Consider the following 23,341-nt stretch of genomic DNA (forward strand, 5'->3'; position numbering starts at 1 on the left):
AGTTGCAAAGTTTTGAACTTTATTTGATGTTAAGTTTTTATTAGCAAGTGTTTTATTCAATTTAATTTGCATATAGTGTACTGGCTGTGTAGTGAATGTTCACTCTCTGTCTGTAATGTTATTAATCACACCACATCTGAATTGTTCACTAATTATTCCAAATATATTGGTGGCGTGATGGCTGAACTGAGGTATACGAATTTTTGTTATTCTTATTTAAATTTTTGGAAGAAAAAAGAAAATGTTAATTGGTATCTTTATGGGTTAAAATGAAGCATTATCATCGGGTTCTCATATTAGACAAGTAAATTTTATAATTTAATATTTGTTAAATTTTCTTTTCTAACAAAAAAACTGGCTTCAGATTATCTGGTATCTAACTTTCTTGAGAATCAGTGTTTTCATGCTATCCACATGGGAACTCAGGAGTAAAAAAAATTTACAGCAAACTGTTTATATCTTGAGACATGCAAACTACTAAAAGTTATTGTTGATGCCCTCCATTAAGATACTTGGTGCATTGGCTGATGGGGCTAGCTGAATCAGTGCAAACTGAAAGTACAACTTTCCCTCACTGCCAGCCAAGCCTAACTTAGCAGTCAGCACTGGATTGAGCATGTTGTCTGCCTCTGTGTACAAGAGCAGAGACAACCCATTCAGTTAACGTCACATGAAACAAAACTCAACATAACGAAGACCGTATAGAATAATGACCATAGTGCCAGTGTACAGTGCATTATGTGCTGAGCTTAGATTGTTAGTTACCCGAAACAAGTGAATATTGATCCAAAGTTGTATGATGCATTGTGGCTTTTGTTGATTCTGCTAAACCCATGAACCACCATGCCAAGTGTCTTCCCAGAGTCTATAGGAGTAAAATGCTCTTCAATTCTTTCCAGGTGCTTGAGGCAAGGTGCTGAAAAAGGTATCCAGGAAGAATACTTCCCTCATTTTAATGTGACTGTAGCAATAGCTGCTGTATTGAAAAATGTGTTGAAATATTGAATGTGTAGGTATTCTTATAGTGGCATGTTGTACCTATGGAATATCCATTGTTACATCCATCTGTATCACATAAAGTGTATGAATATGTGATCCAATAGTAAAAGAACTTGTTCAAAATCCAAAAATATTTTTAGCACTTTGCATTTGCAGACAGTTACATTGACATGTAAAGGGCCTCACATGAGAATGAGAAAATAGATAAGCACAGTATGGATCGTATTGAGTAGTTCTGTAAGAGATATGTGTGAACTTGTAGAGAAGAATTTAAAGGGTGACATTATTTTCACAGAGACCATACATTTGATGAGAAACTGAAAGAAACGTACTTGACTGTACAAAATGTAAACAGCCACTTCATCTAGTCTCTCCTGCAGTCATTGATGGTATTCTTGATGCAGGTGTTTTTTTTTTTGGGGGGGGGGGGGAGACATGTGATTCTCCTACATATAAGTTCCACATCAATAACTGGTTGGTCATAGGGATGACTGCCATATGGAGGGCCTGAGCTTAATTGCTGGTACTGCCTGGGATTTTCCATTTGTGGGAGAACTGAAATTTGATGCACTCAGTTTCATGATGCTAACTGAAGAGCTGTTTGAAAGAGAAGTAGTAGCTCCAAGGTCTGGGAAGATGACAGTGACGGGAAGAGAGGTGTGCTGTGCCTCACCCTCACACGTCTCTGTACTGCATCCGAATTATTGCCATTGGCAGAGGATGGTGTGGCGGCTGGTCAGCACTGAATTGTCCATAAATTGGAAGAAAATCTATGGCAGATGTTATCTTTGTTGAGCCAACTGATAACGTAGTCAAGAGGATAGGCAGCTGTAAAGTAGCTCGAGAAGTAATAATTTCTTCTTCCCATTACACTTAAGAGTTTTCATAAAACAGTTCAGAAAAATGGCGATATGTTTCTGCCAGTATGAGTATGACGGAGGTACTTCCTTCATGTCTGTTCTATTGATGACCACCCCTTGCCCCATCCCCTCTCCATGTTGTTACAATATTATATCTTAATAGTAAAGAATTATATACTTTCTCTCGCGTATAAATAAAATAAGTGAGAAGAGAAAAAAGAGACTGAGTAAAGATTTGGGCTTAGGACAGATTTTGTTTAATTTTGGTAGCCCATATTCCGTAAAATGTTTCCTTTTATTTTTTTTTATTTTTTTTCTTTATTATTAAGTGCACATTTTCATTGCTTGGTTTTAGTTTTGTAAGTATTGCATTTAACATATCCATTTATTTGCAGAACTTTGAATAAATATTGTGACATTAATAAGTGATTTCTCATAAAATAAGCTACATTTTGTTTCCAGCAGTCACAACCTACTCCACGTAAAAATGAAAAAGTGGAGAGTATTGCTAAAAGGAGGCCAACAGCTGCAGTTCAGGCTCTCAAGAAGAAGTACCAAGAGCAACGGCTTGCCAGGCAGAGAGCAGGCAATCTGAGCAAACTTGTCCAGAAAGGTAACTCATTGTCTAGATTTGTTCCCTTTTCCTCCAGTCTTTCTTAAAGATGCTGAAATATGAAATGATTTAATGAAGACCCCATTGTTGAAAGAAGCAAGAAGCTATAAGCCAGGGTAAAGATTGAAATGATGATGTACATCTTCGGCTGGTTGTAAATTGAGTGACTAAGCTAAACATATTAATATTATTGAAATCAAGTTCCCTCCTAGTAGACACCATTTTGAGCCCTGTTTCTCCAATTTTGCATGAATTGATAATAAAGAGAAATCTACATGTTTGCTCTTCATGGGATTGGTAAGGACATCCCAATGTGGGGTGGACTCAAATTCTTTAAGTCTGTGATTCATAAATGTTGGGCAGATTGCTGTAATGGTTCTTTCCTGAGAAGTATGGATGTGCATACATTATCTTATGGGAAACAGACAGACAAAAAGATGCAGCAGAAAATAATAGTCCAAAATGGAAGTTCAAGCAAATAAAGTAAGGAGTAGATACAGCTATTTGCCGTTCCTTGGAGCTAGTAGACTAACATAACATCATTTGCTGGTGCCACATGCCTACCCTTTTCCCTTGCTGTCTCTCCCGTCCAGCTTGTCCAGCCTCTTGTCTCTTTTTTACCACTGTGGGAAGCTGTTGTCTGTTCATGCGTTTGTCAACTTCTCAGCCCAAAAATATTTTGTGAGTGGCTTCCCTTTACTCCTTCAATTGTACATCTATGTCTGCATCTACATCTATACTCTACAAGTCATTTCATGGTGTTGGGGAGGGGGGAGTATTTCTTGTACCATTATCTCCCCCCCCCCCCCCCCTCCCTTTTCCTGTTTCATTCACAAATGGTGCACAGGAAGAATGGCTGTCAGTGACGGTCAATAATGAGCTCTAATTTTCTCATCATGATCATTTTGCAAGGTGTTTGTGCGAGAAAGTAATATTTTCCCTGACTCTCCTTGGAACAAACACTCTCCAAATTTCTGTAGCAAACCTCTCCATGACACATGACGCCTCTCTTGTGGCGTATGCCTCTGGAGTTGGTTGTGCATCTCTCTAATGCTCTGTTGCTGAATAAATGATCTTGTGATTAATGCGCAACTCTTCACGGACCTAGTGTATCTCCTATATTAACCCTACGTGGTAAGTGTCCCATACTGATGAACGGTACTAAGGAATTGCTTGAATGAGTGTTTTGTAAGCCACTTCTTTCGTGGGTGGATTACATTTCCTTAAGCTTCCTCCGGCGAATTTCTACCTGGCATCTGCTTGGCCTACTATCTGTTTTGTGTGATCATTTCACTTTACATTACTCCATTTGGCTACTCATTGATATTGTATGGTAGTTACTGTTCCCAGTGATTTTTCACAAGCAGTGGATTTCTTTGGCAGTGTATGTGCAATACATTAAGATTTATTTATGTTCAGAGTCAACTGCTGGTCCCTGCATCCATCACCGATCATCTGCAGGTCTTCCTGCATTTCGCCATACTCTTCTAGCCTTGCTACCTTCCTGTAGACAACAGCACTGTTGCAAATAGTCCCATGGCACCTCCAATATTATCCACTAGATCATTAAATTGTAAATTGTCGTGGCCCATAGGTCTCTTTGGGTCCCACCAAAATTTGTTAATTTTGTTCTGTTGAGAATGACATGTTAAGCTCTGTCTGCAAGGAAGTCCTCTGTCCAAACATAAATCTTGTCCCATACTCTGTAAGCTCATATTTTGTTCACGAAATGAGAGAGCGGAACTGCATCGAATGCTTTCCAAAAGTCAAGGAACATGTCATCAGTACGGGCACCTTTGTCTGCAGTGCTATGGATCTCAAGAATGAACAGAGAGAGCTTTTGAATGACCTTTGTGTGTGATCCTTACTGATTTTTCTAGAAGAAATTTTCATTCCTCAAACATGTTAATATTTGTAAGCATAAAACATGTTCCATAATTGTACACCAGGTTGACATCAGCAATAAAGGCCTATAATTTGCACATCTGTTCAACAAATTTTCTTGAAAATGAGAGTGACCCATTATTGTTTCCAGTTGCGAGATAGCCTTCGTTGCTCCAGTGATGTATGGTAAACTACTGCTGGGAGAAAAACAAGTTCTTTTGAATATTCTATCTAGAACCTCACAGGTATCTCATTTTACCCAGTTGCCCCTCCACTATTGAGAATTTTTAGTTGATTTTTTATTCCACAGTCAATATGTGCCATTTCAGCATTTGTGAGATGATTGAAAGAGGAACTGCATTATGATCTTCCTCAGTGAAACATTTTGGAAGACTTTCCAGATCAGATAGCTGCATGAAATTGACATCGTACCAATTAGAAAGGTAGATACACATTGACCATCACACACCGAAGCCATTAATAGTTTCAGCCCTTTGATACTTTGTTGACTTTTTTTAAAAAAAAAAAAGAAGAGTGAAAAGCATAGAGATAAAAAGTATTTTTAAGGGATTCAGCCCACAAGTTGCTCAGGGTAGAAGTATATGATAAGATTGAAATATTAACACCTTAGAAGCACAAAGAGTGTAATAGCTATTGCCTTAAGAGGAGGAGAAAAGTAGAAGTTGCAGTGGAATCATTGTGTTCTGTGCTACCGGCAGGGTCCCAGTAATGTTGTTCAGAATTGCTGAATGAACCTAGCTTTCCATTATCGAAATGTTTAACATATAGTGAAATTGAAAGCAAGGATGCCAACATTAAATGTGCAGTGGAAATTCCATTCTTAAACTTGGGTTAGAGAGCAGATGGCGGAAAAGAATATGTTGAAGACCTCTACAAAGGAGAAGACTTTTACAGAGATGTGATAGAAGGAAGAAATGAAAGTCAATATGGAAGACAGAGAGACTGCAGTATGAGAATCAGTGTTTAACAGACCTTTTAAGGCTTGGGATCAAATAAAGCGGACGGTACAGATAACATTCCTTCAGAATCATTGGGCGGGATGACAGTCATATGATGATTCAAGTTTGTGTGTAGAATCTATGCGACTGGAGACATACCATCTGACTTTTGGAAAATATCATCCACTCAATTCCAGAGATAGCAAGCTCAGACAAGTGCAAGAACTATTGCACAATCAGTTTAACAGTTTGTGCATCCAAGTTACTGACAGGAATAATATACAGGAAACAGGGACATAAAATTAAAGATATACAACAAAATTAGGAAAAGGGTATATTGCTACTTGCCATAGGGAGGAGGTGTAGAGCTGTAAAAATGTGGCCACTATCTCCACCTGCTGTGGCCCAACTGCAGTCTGCATCTGCGTAGCAATCTGGTTTGGGGTTTAAGGGAGGGTTGGGGTGGGGAGGGGGGGACAGATAACAGGATAGGGTGGAGGTAGATGTGCTACCTATGAGAGCTAGCAGAGGTGTGGTGGGTACAGGATAGGGCTGCTAGGAGCAGAGTCGGGAGCGTGTGCGGGGTGGGCGGAGTAGGGAGAGGAGAGGAGTCAGGTAGAGAAGGGTACAAGATTGTAGGTATGTTGGCTGAATAGAAGGTGTGTGTAGTGCTGGAGTGGGAGCAGGGAATGTGATGGGTAGGTAGAGAACAGGAACTGACAAAGGTTGAGGCCAGGGTGGTTAGGGCAGTGAAGGATATGTTGTAGGGAGAGTTCCCACCTGCAAAATTCAGAAAGGATGGTATTGGTAGGAAGTATCCAGATGACCCAGGCTGTGGAACAGTCATTGAAGTGAAGCACATTGTGTTGAATGTGATCAGAAACTAGATGGTCCAGCTGTCCCTTGGCCTCAGTTTGGTAGTGCCATTCATGCAGACAGACAACTTGTCATTTGACATGCCCACATAGAAAGCAGCACAGTGGTTGCAGCTTAGTTTGTAGAGCTCATGGCTGCTTTCATAGGTAGCCCCGCCTGTGATGGGATAGGAGATGCTTCTCACAGGACTGGTATTGGTGGTAGTGGGAGGGTCTATGGGACAGGTCTTGCAGCTAGTTATGTTGCAGGGATATGAGGCAAAACATTTGGAGCAGGGATTGAGTAGAGATGAACAAGGATATTGTGTAGGTTCAGTGGACGGTGGAATAGCACTGTGGGTGAGGTGGAAGAGTGGAGGGTAGAAGATTCCTCATTTCAGGCCATAACAATAAGTAGAATGTGATTCAGTTGCTCCAGTCCTTTGTGTTACTGAGTCACAAGAGGATTGCTCCTCTGTGGCCAAACCAGATGTACATGGCATAAGATCTCTTTCCGAACAAATTTGGGATAATGATTTCGACCTGTTGAGGCCTCAGTGAGACCTCTGGCAGGTTCAAGAGTAGGGTTAAAAGTAAGGGTTTTGATGGTACTAACCTGGTTCGAGCCTCATCTTCTTCTTTCTGTAGTGCATAAGTTTGTTGTCTCATAACTTAAAACTTTTTTTGGTGTTGAATGGTGTTAAATAATAATGTTTTCTACTACACTGTTTTTAGATCCACTTATTTCACACATTTGTTAAACTTGAATTGAGACTGGGGAGGATAATAGGTAGCATATTCCTCGTTTCAGGGCACGATGAGAGGCAATCGAAATCCTGCCAGAGAATGTGATTCAGTTGCTCCAGTTCTGGGTGATACTGAGTCACAAGATGAGAGCTCCTCTGTTGTTGGGCAATGGGTATGTGGGAGGTGACTGTAGAGACGAGGCACGGGATATCTGTTTCTGAATCAGACTAGGATGATAACTTTTGTATGTGGATGCCTCAGTTAGACTCTTGGCAGGTTCGAGAGTGGGATTAAAAGTCAGGTTTGTGATGGTACTAATCTGGTTTGAGCGTAATTTTTTTGTCCTCTGTAAGTTCCTTGTCTTGTAACTGAAAATTTCTTTGCATTTTGAATGCTGCTAAACAATTGTGAATGCAACACTACTGTTTCCAGAATGACTTTTTTCACACATTTCTTAAACCTCCGGTGACTTTTATGGATGATGACCAGTTTCTTAACTCTGTTGATTACATAGCGCGACAACCAGGATAGTCCCTACACTATGAAACTGTTTCAGTGGTAACACTTACCATGAATCTCCCAATCACATAAATCACAGGTCATAGAAACACAGTCAATTGAGGGCAGTTTATTTATTATTAATGACACTGTAAGCATTCAACAAGGCATAAATCACAAAAACATATCCACAAAGTGTAAATTGGTAAACATAGTTTATACTTGCACAAGTCAAAGTAGTTCACATTGATATTCCACTAAGACATATTAACAGGAGAAATGACACGAGAATGTTAATCGTTCCAACTATGACAATGGAGAGGCTTTTAAACGTATATAACAGCATAACTTGATCCAAATGAGCACATACTTGCAATGAATTGTGAACTGAATTATTTGTATGCACTGACTTTGATGAAGTGTGTCATTTGGTCCAGAAAAATTAGGACAACAAAACTATAATGGTAAACGTGAGATTGCAGATACCAACACAAAGATGTTAGCAAGTAATTGCAGTATGCGTACTCCTTACATAGATATTGCTGTGTGCTAGCTAGCCCAGGGCTGAAGATGGTTGGGTTTCAACGGGTGTTTATAAACAGAGATAATGATGTTTTTGGACTTTGGAACATACAGATTTGTTTATAAAACTACTAGGTGAGGTTTTACTAATTCAGACAAGCTACATATTTCTAGGATGACTTGGTTTGCATAAGAAGTACTTAGTAAAGTAAAAAAAGACACAGAACTATTCTGTGTATCTACACTGTGAATTTCCCATTTACAAGTAAAGTTGCCATTTTTGTAAATATAATAATTTATCCAAAGTCTTAATTAGTGGCTTAATTGATTAATGAAGTGTGTCATTTGGTCCAGAAAAATTAGGACAACAAAACTATAATAGTAAATGTGGGATTTAAACAAGTACAATGGCACCAAAGGCAACAATAATTGTGGGTACAGTATGTCTGAACTTAAGTACCAATTACATCCAAAGTTAATTAGTTATAGAAAAATTAAAACATGTTACTGTACAGCATGAATTCCTAGCTTTCTAATGGTAAGTGTCACTACTTCAAAACTTTTGAGTAGCTTACTCAAAATCTAACATTACAATCCGTTATGGTGATGTCAGTTATTCATTATTTTTAATCAATATGGTTTTCAGAAAAGCTAAACACATTAGTGTAATTAGTATCATATGAATGATGGATTTGTATGAAATATGGTCTGACTAGCATTTGGTCTGACTAGCATTTTGACAGATGTGGGTGTTCACTACAGATGTACAATATGTATGACTAGATAAAATTTGCTAAAAACAGTTCTGATAGCATAAATATTTATGCTATCAGGACGGTTTTTATCAAATTTTATTGATATACAGGAGATTGCTGTTTTCCTAGAACAATGTTCCAGAAAATGTTTAATGTCTGACTGGATTCAAGATAAAAAAGAGGAAAAGAAAAAAAAAATTAATACAAGTACAATAATAGCAGGTTGGGTACGTCTGTTTAAGATTTGCTGATAATAATATTACTATCCTCAGCGAAAGTGAAGAAGAATTGCAGGACCTGTTGAATGGAGTGACTACAGAATGTGGATTGAGTGGAAACTGAAGAAAGATGAAAGCGATGGCAAGTGGCAGAAATGACATTAGCAATATATTTAACATCAACATAGGTATCCATGAAGCAGATGAAGTAAAGGACTTCTGCTAATGCGGAACCAAAATGAAATATGATGTACGTTTGAGGATAACACAAAAAACAGATTAGCTCAGGTAAAGAAGGCATACCTACCCAAAAAGGTCGTCTAGTATCTAACGTGATCTTAATTTGAGGAATAAATTTCTGAGAATGTATGTTGCAGCAAAATGTTGTACAGTAGTGGGACTTTGGGAAAACTAAAAAAGAAGAAAACTGTAGCATCTGGGATATGGTACTCCAGAAGGATGTTGTAAATTAATGGAGTGATAAGTTAAGTACTAAGGAGGTTCGTAGCAGAATCAGAAAAGAAAGGAGCGTACAGGAAACACTTGACAAAAAGAAAGACAGGATGAAAGGATGTGTGTTTAGACATAAGGGAATAATGTTCATGATACTACAGGGAACTGTAGATAGTAAAAAATTATAGGAGAAGGCAGAGACTGAAATACATCCAACAAATAATTGAGGACAGAGCATACAGTTGGTACTCTGATGATGATGGCACAGGAGAATAATTCGTGGCAGGGCACATCAAATCAGTCAGAAGACAGATGACAAACAATATTAACAAAAATGAACTGAGATGCTAGTGAAAGAAGAAAAAAAGAAAATCCAGGAGAAACTATATACAATGAAAGAACAGAAATTATAGTTTACTAAGGAAATTCATAGGAGAAACAACAAATAAAGCACCTCACCATGAGAGTTCACTCTCAGGAAATATTGTAAGCAAAAACAGACTCTGAACTGAATATTGCGTAGTTATTTTATGTATCTAAAAAAAGTTATCTGCTCCATTGTTATATGGAATTTTTTCAAAATTGGTCAAAATATTTCATTTTCAAAAACTGTCTTGGACATTTCTTGTACATATTCCTGCCTTCTCTCTCTCTCTCTCTCTCTCTCTCTCTCTCTCTCACACACACACACACACACACACACACGCACACACACACACAGCCTCTGGCCGTTGAGACCTCAACAACCAAAGACAAGGATCATGCGTGAATGTGCATGTGATTTCTACTTTAGATGGCCTTTTACCCGAAGCCTCAAATGTGTAGCAGTCTTTTTCGTATGCCTATCTGTAACTCTATATTTGAGTAGCAGTCTGTCGTTTTCATAATATTATGAAAAGGAAAGTTGCGATTCACCATATAGTGGAGATGCTGAGTCACACATAGGTGGGGAGAGAGGGTAGCGGAAAAGGAGAGAAGCAAAGAGACTGGGTGCGATGGTGGAATGAAGGCTGTCCATCCTGGATTTTCCATTGTTTGGTTTTCATAATATTGTCTTATATTTAAGTGTTTGAGTATAATTTTGTAGCTTAGTGAGTTCTGTGAGCAGTATTGAAATGCATGTACTGAATCCTGTCAAAAGGCTTCCGTTTGCCTGGAACCATCCTCTGTCTCCTTTGCTGCCAAGAGTTAAAGCAAAATTAGTGGTGCTCCACAATGTAGCCAGAACATTGTAGTGTGAAATGAAACAAGACAGTTCTCAGGACATAAATCAGGCAGAAGTTCCCAACAAAAATTAATTATACTGACAGTAATGTACAGTGAAATTTATTGCCAGAACATGCTGTAAGACCATAAAATCTAAGTATTCTTTAGAAATATTTCTGTGTTGTTTACAGCACAAAGACAATGATTTAACATTGATGTGTTAGATCAACATTTTGGTATAATAGAAGACTATGGTGCTCCATCTACAAGTACAACAATAACAAGCTCGTATTGACTCTACAGTGTTGGCATTAATACATGACCATAAAATCTCAGAAAGAGTTCTAGATCTTGACTTTTCCCATCACTGGTTCCGAATGGCACATCTCACAATACATTAAACATGATACCTGGTTTTGAACCTCTGGCATGAAAATTTGTTGCAGGTTTTTTTAACCTGTTTCATCACCAACCATACAAATCCTCTATTGTAATAAATCGAATAATTCATTAGAATTCACACACACTTTGGTATTGTTTATTTTTGCAACTGTTCAAAGCCATTATAACACCAAGAGAAAGATACAAGTATATGGCGCTGTATGAGTCTCAAAGTAGGGAAGCACATTCTCTCATCTCACAACTACTTTTTTTTATGATACAGGATTTGGGCTGGACATCATTAAAAGAAAGGCGTTTTTTGTTGCGACTGAATCTTCTCATGAAATTCCAAACATTAATTTTCTCCTCCGAATGCGAAAATATTTTGTTGACACCAACCTACGTAGGGAGGAATGATCACCACAATAAAATAAGGGAAATCTGAGATCGTACAGAAAGATATAGGTGTTCGTTCTTTCCGTGCACTATACGAGATTGGAATAATAGAGAATTGTGAATGTGGTTCAATGAACCCTCTGCCAGGCACTTAAATGTGATTAGCAGAGTATCCATGTAGATGTAGATGTAAATGTACCAAGGTACCCCTGCACTAAACAGGGTGAATCTTAGTAATGTTTACAAATGTTCAAAGTGACGTAGATGACACTGAGACAAGTAATTTACTATAAAACACATAGGACTGGAAATGTCAGGAAATACTCCAAAAGCGGATGACAAATGTTGAACATATGATGTCACCAGTCAACATGCCTCGCCACACTTGCGCTGATTGGGTCTGTCATTTCTACCCTTGCCAGTAGTGTGCATTGCTACACATTGCTCCACTAGATTTTTGCTTTTGGCGTCATGTGAAGGAGCTAGTTTACATCACCCCAGTAACGTCCAAAATGGATCTCCTAGCCCACATGGCCATTGCCACTGTGTAAATCCCAAATACAGAGGGTATTTTTGAGCGCGTGAGTGAAGGAATGATTGAGCGTTGCAATACTCGCATTCAAGCAGTGTGATTTGTTGTAAATGAAGTAGTTACAGAATTATGGTCCTCATTGTAACCAACCAAAAGCTGTTCTTATTTTGTTTTTCTTTTCTTTCCTCCATTCTTTGTTTATTTACAGACATAATTTAGTAAAAAAAATGTAGATCACTTATTGGTTGCAGTACAGTATACTCATTTACTTGTAAACTTGTTTACTTGTAAACAACGCAGTAGGCTTTTGTTGTACTCTACTTTTGAATACACCATTGGAGACAGCGAAACCAATAAATTAAATAACAAATCTTACCTGAATGTAAACACAGAATTGTCTTACACACTGTGAGAAAATACTGCCTGCCAGGTGCAAGACTCAAACCCTGTGCCCCATGATCTAAAGTCGTGCACGTGCAACTATATACATTATCTGGTGACATCACATGCTCAAACTTTTGTCAGCCAGTTTTTGGGCATTTCCCGACATTTGTGGCTCCCACGTGTCTTATATGAAGTTACTTGTCTCTGCATCTTTTACATCACTTCGGAGGTTTTTAAACATTATTAAGAATCACCCTGTATAGTTGCAGATGTGCACTGCCCGATTGATGAAGGAAAACCACTGCATAATGTGCGATCTTTACCAGTCTTTATTCAAATGCATTCAGAAACTATCTTTCTCATATTTCCATTTGAACTGTCAAATTAATCCTTTTTCCTTTAGATTTTGCCTAAAGTTTGATCTTTTTTCCCCAATTCTCTTTTCAGTTAAAGACAAGAATATGGTGCGAACGAGATCTGCTGCTTTGATGGAAGAGACAAAATCGAATAAAAGAATTATTTCAGCAGCAAAACATGTTGTCAAGAAATCTCCCGTCAAAATTATTCATGCTGTTAGGAAACTGAGACCAATCAAGCGTTCACCTTTAAGGAGGTAAATTGCATGAAAACGTAATTACAAAGGTTCATTTGATTTATATTTATTGTTACCCTGTAAGTAGCTCACTAATATTTTATTCTAACTTGGGTTTATGCATCTACTTAAGGCTGTATTTCATTTGTACCTTTTTTTTAGAATCTTGCTGCGAAGAAGAGAAATATCAAGAGAGATTCTTGCGAGGCGGCGGGGACTGCGCAGTGGTGGGCAGCTTCCTGTGGGAAGTGATCAGGGAATTATAAACGAACGTGCCCTTAAGCCGGCTGAACCAAAAGGCGACAAAAAAGGTAACTGTCAGAAAACAACAAACTACACATAGGGCACAAGGGAAAAATATTCAGATATATTCCTACTGGCGACCTAATCAGGTTTGCAACTGGATGGGAAATTATCAGCATTTTATCCTGGATTGGAAAGTCATCCTTAGATTCTGAAGTAATATCTGGTGTAACCTAAGAGAGTGCAGTAGTACCACTGATTTTCATGTTATACATTAATGAGTTAGTGAGTAAAATTAGTTGCAATGTTAGGGTCTTCATTGATAATGCTGCTAACTGTGAGGAAATTTTATTGAATAAAAATTGGCCAAGTGCAAGTAGACTCACGCACTTAGGGTTCAGCACAAACTTAATTGTGTATATATAAGGAGCGTTCAAAAAGAAACGAGCCGGAGGCATAATTACAGAAACCAGTACCTGTGTGTTAGAAGTATTGATCCAGGCTGTTGAGACACTTGTCCCACTGTGACACAAATTTCTGGAGCTACAATGTTAACCAGTTCCACACATACAGATGGATGTTGTCATCCGAGGTGAATCGTTTGCCCCTCAGAGCCTTTTTGAGGGGACCAAAAATGATTTAATCTCAAGGAGAGAGGTCCGGACTGTATGGAGGGTGGCCGAGAACCTCCCATTTGAATTTCTGCAGGAGTGCCGCGACTGTGTTAGCCATACGAGGCTTTGCATTGTTGTGGAGCAGAATGACCCCACAGGTGATACTGCCTGGTCGTTTTGATTTGATTGCGTGGTGAAGGGTGGTCAAGGTTTGCAAGTAACACTGGGCATTCAGTGTTGTCCCGTGCTGCAGGAAGTGAATTGGAATGGGTCCATCATGCTCAAAGAAGAACATCAACATAACCTTTCCTGCACTCAAGTGGATGGCCTTGGCATTTTTTGGTGGTGGTGACCCTGGGTGCTTCCACTGGAGACAGTCATTTTGATTCTGGTTCGAAGTGATGACGCCGTGACTCATATCCAGCCACCACTCATGCCAGGAAAGCATTCCATCCCAAGCATAGCGCTGCAGATGAGCAAGACAATGGCCCATTCAGCATACTTCCTGGTGTAGCTGAAGACTGTGGGGCACCCATTGGGCACAAATTGTGCATGTGTGCATTCGTTCTTTCATGATAGTGTGAACACTTACAACACTCAATCCAACCACGGCGGCTATGGCTTTCACTGTAACTCGGCGGTCCTGGGTAAAGAGTGCATCCACCAGTTGTAGGATGTCATCAGTAATGCAGTGTGGTGCTCCAGACCGTGCATCATCAGCTAACGACACCCGTTCTTCCCTGAAGCGCTTGTGCCACGCCTTGACCCTTGCAAGGGATATGCAGTGTTCGCTGTACACTTGTGACATTTGTTAATGAATGTCCATTCCTCCTACTCCTCCCGCTGTCAGAAAACGAACAACACCTCTTTGCTCTTCTGTTGATGCCTCGATGTCACTGTTTGCAATGCGACTGGCAGCATTGGACAATTGATGCATGCTGCTGCTAGCTCTGTATAGTCACGTGACATGCACGCGTGCCCTCTAGTGACAGGCTGTGAACTTCCATGCTCTGATCGGAACCACACTTCGTTACACATGCCACGATATTACCATCCTGTCACCGGTTTGCGCATTCCAGACTCCGGCTCGTTTCCTTTTGAACGCCCCTTATATATAGTTCATACATCCTGGGAATCAAGAATCTCAATCATTTTTGCCTATTATCGATACTGGCAAGATACTGATCCTGGAAATTCCAAGACCATATCTAAATCTCTACAATGGTTCCTCACAATAGTCTGGATGTACAAAAAGAAGTAAGCAGGGAACTTCAGTTTATACATGTAAAGAGAAAAGATTTAAGAAAATGTTATTTTATTTGCTTACCAAAACACGAGTACAGCTTACATTTTATGTTTGCATGCAGTAGTGTTTGTCTATTATGCGTTTGACAGATGATGAATGCGATGTATGATCAAATGGTGAAAGATATTTTTTTGTGTGTTATATTTTTACAACTTTCATGATTCGGTCAACAGAAAGTAACCTAATGGTTTTGATGACTGAGTTTGTAAATATCAAAATATGTGACAAGTGACTGAATCTTTTGATTGCAGTGACTTAGGAGCTTAAAATTTTTCCACCTCCAAGGGACCATAGACTTTAGTGTGTGACATAAATTTGGACATGATATGCCAAACTGCTCTTTAGACAAAGGGGTCTTAATAGAGGGACAGACAGACAGACGAATAAAAAATGACAAAATTTTTTTTTTTCGGAATGAGATATAATTTCTAATTAACAAGTTTGGGACTTTCTCCTTTATTTGTACTGTGAAACCTTGTGTCTTGGCAAATTTCGTGGTTCTTGGTCAATATGAAGTACCCTGTCCGTTTTTGATGAGTGAGTTTTTGAGTATCAAAATACAAGACAGAAATGGCTGCATCTTTTGAGTGAAGTGACCTAGAAGATTAAAATTTTTGCAGCTCCAACTGACCATAGACATATGTGACAAATTTGAACTTGACATGTGTACCCGTTCCTGAGTAAAAGGGTTCTTAACAGTTGGACGAACCGATAGATGGACAGACATACAGAAAACAAAGCAATCCTATAAGGGTTCTGTTTTTACTGATTGAGGCATGAAACCCTAAAAATTGTTGCCATATCTAGTTAAATCATGAGGCGATGTAAAATTAATAAAATACGATGGAGACTGCTAATTCTGTAGTTTATCCAGTTAGACTTCCACAAAATATCCTTCTGGTGTAATGACTGGAAACTTGTTCTTAATATAGAGAAATAATAATTGTACACTTCATGGAAAGTAAAATTGTAGCGTCCTTTGACTGCAGGATTAATTAGTTACTGCCATAGTCAGTCACAACATACAAATATATGAGAATAATAATACTTGTAGAGATATGAAGTGGAATGACCACATAAGCTCAGTCGTAGACCACACAAATCCCAGGCCGATTCATTGATTGCAGCTTGTCTTCTAAAGAGACTGTTCATACAAAATACTTGTGTGGCCCATACTCAGATCCTGCTCAAGTGGAAGAAACCATATCAGGTCCAAAAGGCAGAGAACATCAAGTACAGCGCAAATGGTCACAGATTTGTTGCCTGGAGAGAGTGTAACAGAAATGTTGAAAAATCTTAATTAGCAGCCACTCGAAAAGTGACACTCATGTCAGAAAGAACTTACTTAGGAAACTTATTGGACTGACATGTCGCAAACTACCAATATTTCCAGCCAATACGTATCTATCCCTAGAGGTCATATAGATACAATTTGGCAAATAGCTCACACAGGCGTAGGTGTATGAGTAGTTGTTCTTGCTTAAGTTTAATCTGTGAATGGGCATTTTTACTCTCTAGAAATCACAGAATGAATTCTCATGGCATGTCAGTTGCAAAGATCCCATTGCTTCAATTGGCAGTATTTTGTGGTGTTCTTCACATGTTTCATGCTGTATGATTCTGCAGACATAATATGTGTGAACTCAATGCTTGCTCAAATGAATTTAAAGCTGTGTATTGTACACCATGCAAAACAAACACCATCCAGATCTTCATCTACTCTGATTTGCCAAAGAAGCTGTTTTCCTGATATACTGGGCACTAAATGCAAACAAAGCCATAGTTGATTTCATTACAGTGGTGCATGGCACTGTCAACTGGAAACATAAACATGGATGAAAGCTAATTTTTTGTGCAGACTGTGATGCTATGGCTGGCATCATGTCAGTGTGTTGACAGGACAACCATGGAAATATCAGATGGAGTTATGACTGTTTTCAATGACGATTTATTGTGGGATCTAGAGGCCACAATAGTTGCATAGTAGCTGAGGAGAATAATTTAATGTTCATTATTCAGAAACAACAAGTTGTATGCCAATTGTTTCTTCTTGTTTTGAACAGGATGTTCACTAAAATTCCCAAGCTTTAATATCCATCATTTAGTGTCGTGTACACCAAACAACTTTCAAGATGCACATAAAGGCTGCCCTGTGAACAGCAGAATGAGTCATTTCATTTTGTACAGTGTGCACACCTTAGTTTATCTCAGTAGAATCATTCAGACTTACAGTGCATGTTTAAAGAAAGTGTTATGAAAAAATGTGAAATTTCTCCAGAAGATTGGACAGTTTTGTCTGATTTTCATAAAGACCCAACTCAACAATGACACCTAAATAATGCGTAACTCTTTGCGTGCAATAGCTCCCAAATTCTAAGTACATTTTATGTATTTGCCATTGAAGTGAATGAGGACCTGGTGAGTACAGATAATATTGTTCTGCGTGAAACCGTTCACCTAAAGTAACGTAAAACAGCATCACACAACAGCATAAAGCATTTTACTTTATGTTAATAATATTCCTCTCTCAAACACTGTTGAACCAATTTAATGTTTTTGTTTTTAATTGAGTTTATAGATCATTATGTGTTTACAATGATCTAGTTATAGTGTAATGACTTGTTTCCTGATGTATTGTGATGTTTTTGTTTTGAAATTGGATTTTAAATTGAAACCGGTGTATTAGAGGTTTGTGTTATTGTAACTCAATAATTTAGTAGGAATACTAAAGTTCCAAATTATAGGTATTATTGTAAAAATTGTGCTTTTGAGTTGTGATATGACTGTTCTGATTTGCAGTGACTGAGAAGAACGCCAGTAAATCATTTGCAAGCACTCTCTCGGATTTTTCGTCGGATGATGATCAACCTCTGGTGAAGAAAACCAAACCTGTGGAGCAACAAAGACAGCTGCAGAAACAGCAACAAAATCAAAAGAATCGAAAGCAACAGCTAGCAAGAAGAGTTATTAAGCGGATAGTTGAGAGGTCAAGAAGACAAAAACCACAAATTGTAACACGTTCTAGACTTCAAGAGACAGAAACAAAACAAAGAACTAGCAGTGGGTGAGTTACTGTAGGCTTTAGAATAAAATTCCTATTTTTTTATAAATGACCAAGCGAAGTACTGCTGTAGAGGCCTACTGACTTGTAATTTTCATAGCAATTTCCACTACATTTTGTTCATCCACCCCCCCCTTGACCACGTATTTCTGTATTGTTTGGCAGTTGGGATATTCAATGTTCTATATCCAATAAGATATTTTCATCAGTTAAAAATATCAATTTTTTAAGTCAAGTATTCACTTATATAAACAAGACAGTTCACATCAGCAAGATGAAAGGTATGGGATACAAGTTTGAGAACTTTTAATGGTACTACAACAAAACAGTGCAAAACTTTACCAGTGTTTCAGGTGAGTGTCGTGATGTTGAGCTTAAATCTTGATACCATGCAGGGTGGTAAGACACTTGTGACAGTCTGGCTATAGGGAGGTGAATATTAAAATATTCTTAGACTGATGGCCTAACTTAACACTTTCCCAATTCTGGATGTGTAATGACTACTATGTTCAATCCAGGTGTGATAACAAGCAAAAGATGCCTAACATATATTTACAGTAAAAGTGTGATGTTCACTAACCATAAAAGTACGATCGCAATAAAAAAACTTCTTCATATATTCTGAAATCGTCATATACAAGTAGTGTGCCATTAAAATCCCAAACTACCTCAAGTCAAATTTAAATATGTACCATATCAAGCAACAGTCTTGGACCAATATGCAAAGAGAATTATCAGATTTTGAAAATGTGATAGAATTGGGGCAGCAGCCATTAAAACAAAGACTGTATTTCACTGCAACAGGACCTTCTCAGGAAATTTCAGTAACCTACTTTTTCTTCAGAGTATGAAAATGTTTTGTTAGTGCCCACCTACATAGGGAGAAACGATCACCGCCACAAAATGTCAGCAGCTCATTGTCTAGTGGCTAGTGTTGCTGCCTCTGGATCACAGGGTCCCGGGTTTGATTCCCAGCCAGGTTGGGGATTTTCTCTTCCCGGAGACTGGGTGTTAGTGTTGTTCTCATCATTTCATCACCATCATCATCATTCGTGACAGTGGCTAGATCGAACTGTGTAAAATTTGGACTATGGAAAAATTGGGACTCTGTACAGGTGCTGATGACTGCACAGTTGTGCACCCCACAAACCAATCATCATCATCATCATCATAAAATAAAAGAAATCAGCTCACACTGAAAGATTTAAGTGTTCATTTTTCTCGCATGTTGTTTGAGAAGTAACTTAACATGGTTCGATGAACCCTCTGCCAGGCACTTAATTGCAAATTGCAGAGTAATCATATAGATTTAGATAAAAAAAATGTACTCACCAAGCAGTGGCAGAAGAAAATACATATAAAAGTTAAGGAAATATGAGAGCTTTTGTAGCCAGTGGCTTCTTCTTCTGGCAAAATGGTTGATGGGAAAGGAAGAGGGATGAAGGAAAAGCACTGGTGAGATTTAGGAAATGGGAAGGATTACAGAAAAGTTGCCCAGAATCTTGGGGTCGGTGAAGACTTTCTGGCCGAGAAAGATTGATTGTAGGGGACTCCCCAAATAGCACTACTAAAAACATATAAGCAATCGGCTATTATTCACTTCCAGTCAGAAATGCTTAAGAGTACCACTAAACTAAATATGTATGTGACCTGTGTACAAACAAACTGCTGCTGCTGCAGAACTCCGCTCTGTTCCGAGGCTGGAGTTCAACCAGTTCCTGTGGGGAAAATCCACAGACAACTCAGTTCCTCACCACATCCTGACATATGCTCCATCAGCTAGCTATGATGATTGCCTGCTCAGCCTTAGTAACTTCTTGTTTTGTACCACCATTTATGAGTAAGGTGCTCTTCCCAATTTTTGTAACGTTACAGCACCCACCATCTAAGATTGCAGATCTTCTTGGATTAGTGAATGATAGAAAGTTGGAGTGCGTAAAATACTTATCCAGTGTGGTATGGTGTATTTAGGTCAGACCACATGCACTGTAGAAGAATATTGAGTAGAAAAATCAGTGCTGCCTTTACCTTTTGCAACCGATGAAGTCTACTTCTAGTGAGCACTGTATTTCTGCTGGGCATGCAGTGTAATACAGTGAAACAACAATTTTGGCTATTGGTAATTCTTTTTGGGATTCAATTGTTAAGGAGTCTGGAAGCATGGTGGGAAACCCTATTGACTGGGACGTTGTTATCAGTTGGGTAACATGTGGAATACTATTATTTGTACGATTTGCTCTCAGTGCATGTAATAGACTATGCTTAGGGCCATGGTGATCTGCAGCCTACCAGGCATCTGAGTTTCACATTTCTGCAATCAAGGATGCAGTGCAGCAGTGTGGTTGGTCTTGCAACTACAAATCTTGCTCCAAGAGTGGTTTTACAAGGGTCAAAACAACTTGTGACGACATTGGAAAATCCATAAATTCTGCATCCAGCTTTGCCCCTTTCCCTGTGTAAATAATCAGGGACCATATGTGTTTATATTTCAAGTTCATCATCAGCAAGAGGAATCATATAGCCGGGATTACCAGTAAATGGAAATCTTCATGGAACACGATCATTGTTTTGATCAACAACATGCCACACACTCACCTGTGACCAGTACACTGTAACAGTCTTCGTTGGCTCAGTTGAAAATAGGTGGCAGGTGCCAAGATGAAATATGGTGTGTATTTGTAAACAATAGCTGGCTGAACTAATTAATGGAAGGAAAAATATTGACTTATACTGTAACCTCCTAATGTACCTATTCCTGCCACGAAACTTTCAAAATGTTACCTGCTTCTTTTTTTTTTTTCCTATGTAATTTTATGCTTTTTGAAAATATATTGATTTGGCAACTCATCCTTGAAAATCTAAGGAGATATTGTAGGTGGAAGTGGATAAACAGTATTACCTGGAGGTAACTCGGACTCATCCCAAATCTCTGCAAATACTCGTTACGTCACATTGTTTTTATTTACAGAGATGAAATTTTTTTATTTAAAGATACAAATCAGGCGGTAGATAAGATATAGATACCAGAATCACACTAGAATGGTATTAGAAATCTGTTTGTGTATGATTCTGAAGCACCTGTGACACACTAGAAGACCTGGCACTGGGGACAGGAGTATCATGATTGTCTCCCCTACTCATGTCGGATTGCTCTTCTTCTCTGTTGTTTCAATGACTTCTTGAAAACATCTTTCCATCAACTGAAGAGCATGGGGCTTCGTCCCGGTTGGCCTGGCTTAGGAGAAATGATAATCCCTTTGTATTTCTCAAACATTTTTTCCAAGATGGTCAACATTTATTACAGGGACTCCTTTTTCCCTCCAGATTTGCCATCCTAAGTTAAAGAATTCCACACAAAAATTTCCAGCAAAAGGACAAAGATTTTCATGTAGTACTTCTACATCTACATCTACATCCATACTCCGCAAGCCACCTGACGGTGTGTGGCGGAGGGTACCCTGAGTACCTCTATCGGTTCTCCCTTCTATTCCAGTCTCGTATCGTTCGTGGAAAGAACGATTGTCGGTATGCTTCTGTGTGGGCTCTAATCTCTCTGATTTTATCCTCATGGTCTCTTCGCGAGATATACGTAGGAGGGAGCAATATACTGCTTGACTCTTCGGTGAAGGTATGTTCTCGAAACTTTAACAAAAGCCCGTACTGAGCTACTGAGCATCTCTCCTGCAGAGTCTTCCACTGGAGTTTATCTGTCATCTCCGTAACTCTTTCGTGATTACTAAATGATCCTGTAACGAAGCGCGCTGCTCTCCGTTGGATCTTCTCTATCTCTTCTATCAACCTTATCTGGTACAGATCCCACACTGCTGAGCAGTATTCAAGCAGTGGGGGGAACAAGCGTACTGTAACCTGCTTCCTTTGTTTCTGGATTGCATTTCGTTAGGATTCTTCCAATGAATCTCAGTCTGGCATCTGCTTTACCGATGATCAACTTTATATGATCATTCCATTTTAAATCACTCCTAATGCGTACTCCCAGATAATTTATGGAATTAACTGCTTCCAGTTGCTGACCTGCTATTTTGTATGTATTCGCAGCACATTACACTTGTCTACATTGAGATTCAATTGCCATTCGCTGCACCATGCGTCAATTCGCTGCAGATCCTCCTGCATTTCAGTACAATTTTCCATTGTTACAATATCTTGATACACCACAGCATCATCTGCAAAAAGCCTCAGTGAAATTCCGATGTCATCCGCAAGGTCATTTATGTACACTCCTGGAAATGGAAAAAAGAACACATTGACACCGGTGTGTCAGACCCACCATACTTGCTCCGGACACTGCGAGAGGGCTGTACAAGCAATGATCACATGCACGGCACAGCGGACACACCAGGAACCGCAGTGTTGGCCGTCGAATGGCGCTAGCTGCGCAGCATTTGTGCACCGCCGCCGTCAGTGTCAGCCAGTTTGCCGTGGCATACGGAGCTCCATCGCAGTCTTTAACACTGGTAGCATGCCGCGACAGCGTGGACGTGAACCGTATGTGCAGTTGACGGACTTTGAGCGAGGGCGTATAGTGGGCATGCGGAAGGCCGGGTGGACGTACCGCCGAATTGCTCAACACATGGGGCGTGAGGTCTCCACAGTACATCGATGTTGTCACCAGTGGTCGGCGGAAGGTGCACGTGCCCGTCGACCTGGGACCGGACCGCAGCGACGCACAGATGCACGCCAAGACCGTAGGATCCTACGCAGTGCCGTAGGGGACCGCACCGCCACTTCCCAGCAAATTAGGGACACTGTTGCTCCTGGGGTATCGCGAGGACCATTCGCAACCGTCTCCATGAAGCTGGGCTACGGTCCCGCACACCGTTAGGCCGTCTTCCGCTCACGCCCCAACATCGTGCAGCCCGCCTCCAGTGGTGTCGCGACAGGCGTGAATGGAGGGACGAATGGAGACGTGTCGTCTTCAGCGATGAGAGTCGCTTCTGCCTTGGTGCCAATGATGGTCGTATGCGTGTTTGGCGCGGTGCAGGTGAGCGCCACAATCAGGACTGCATACGACCGAGGCACACAGGGCCAACACCCGGCATCATGGTGTGGGGAGCGATCTCCTACACTGGCCGTACACCACTGGTGATCGTCGAGGGGACACTGAATAGTGCACGGTACATCCAAACCGTCATCGAACCCATCGTTCTACCATTCCTAGACCGGCAAGGGAACTTGCTGTTCCAACAGGACAATGCACGTCCGCATGTATCCCGTGCCACCCAACGTGCTCTAGAAGGTGTAAG

General features: G+C 39.7%; 1 protein-coding gene across 1 annotated transcript in view; it reads left to right on the forward strand.

Moving 5' to 3' along the window:
* The window catches only part of LOC124612243, a 179,550-nt gene that overhangs the window by 36,184 nt on the left and 120,025 nt on the right, over positions 1-23,341 (forward strand). The window contains exons 5-8 of the mRNA XM_047140318.1: positions 2,322-2,472; positions 12,709-12,874; positions 13,016-13,164; positions 17,816-18,080. Of these exons, the coding sequence (XP_046996274.1) occupies positions 2,322-2,472; positions 12,709-12,874; positions 13,016-13,164; positions 17,816-18,080 (731 nt within the window). The remainder of the gene's footprint in view (positions 1-2,321; positions 2,473-12,708; positions 12,875-13,015; positions 13,165-17,815; positions 18,081-23,341) is intronic.

Source organism: Schistocerca americana, chromosome 4 (assembly GCF_021461395.2).
Source record: "Schistocerca americana isolate TAMUIC-IGC-003095 chromosome 4, iqSchAmer2.1, whole genome shotgun sequence".
In the NCBI taxonomy this organism is placed as follows: domain Eukaryota; kingdom Metazoa; phylum Arthropoda; class Insecta; order Orthoptera; family Acrididae; genus Schistocerca; species Schistocerca americana.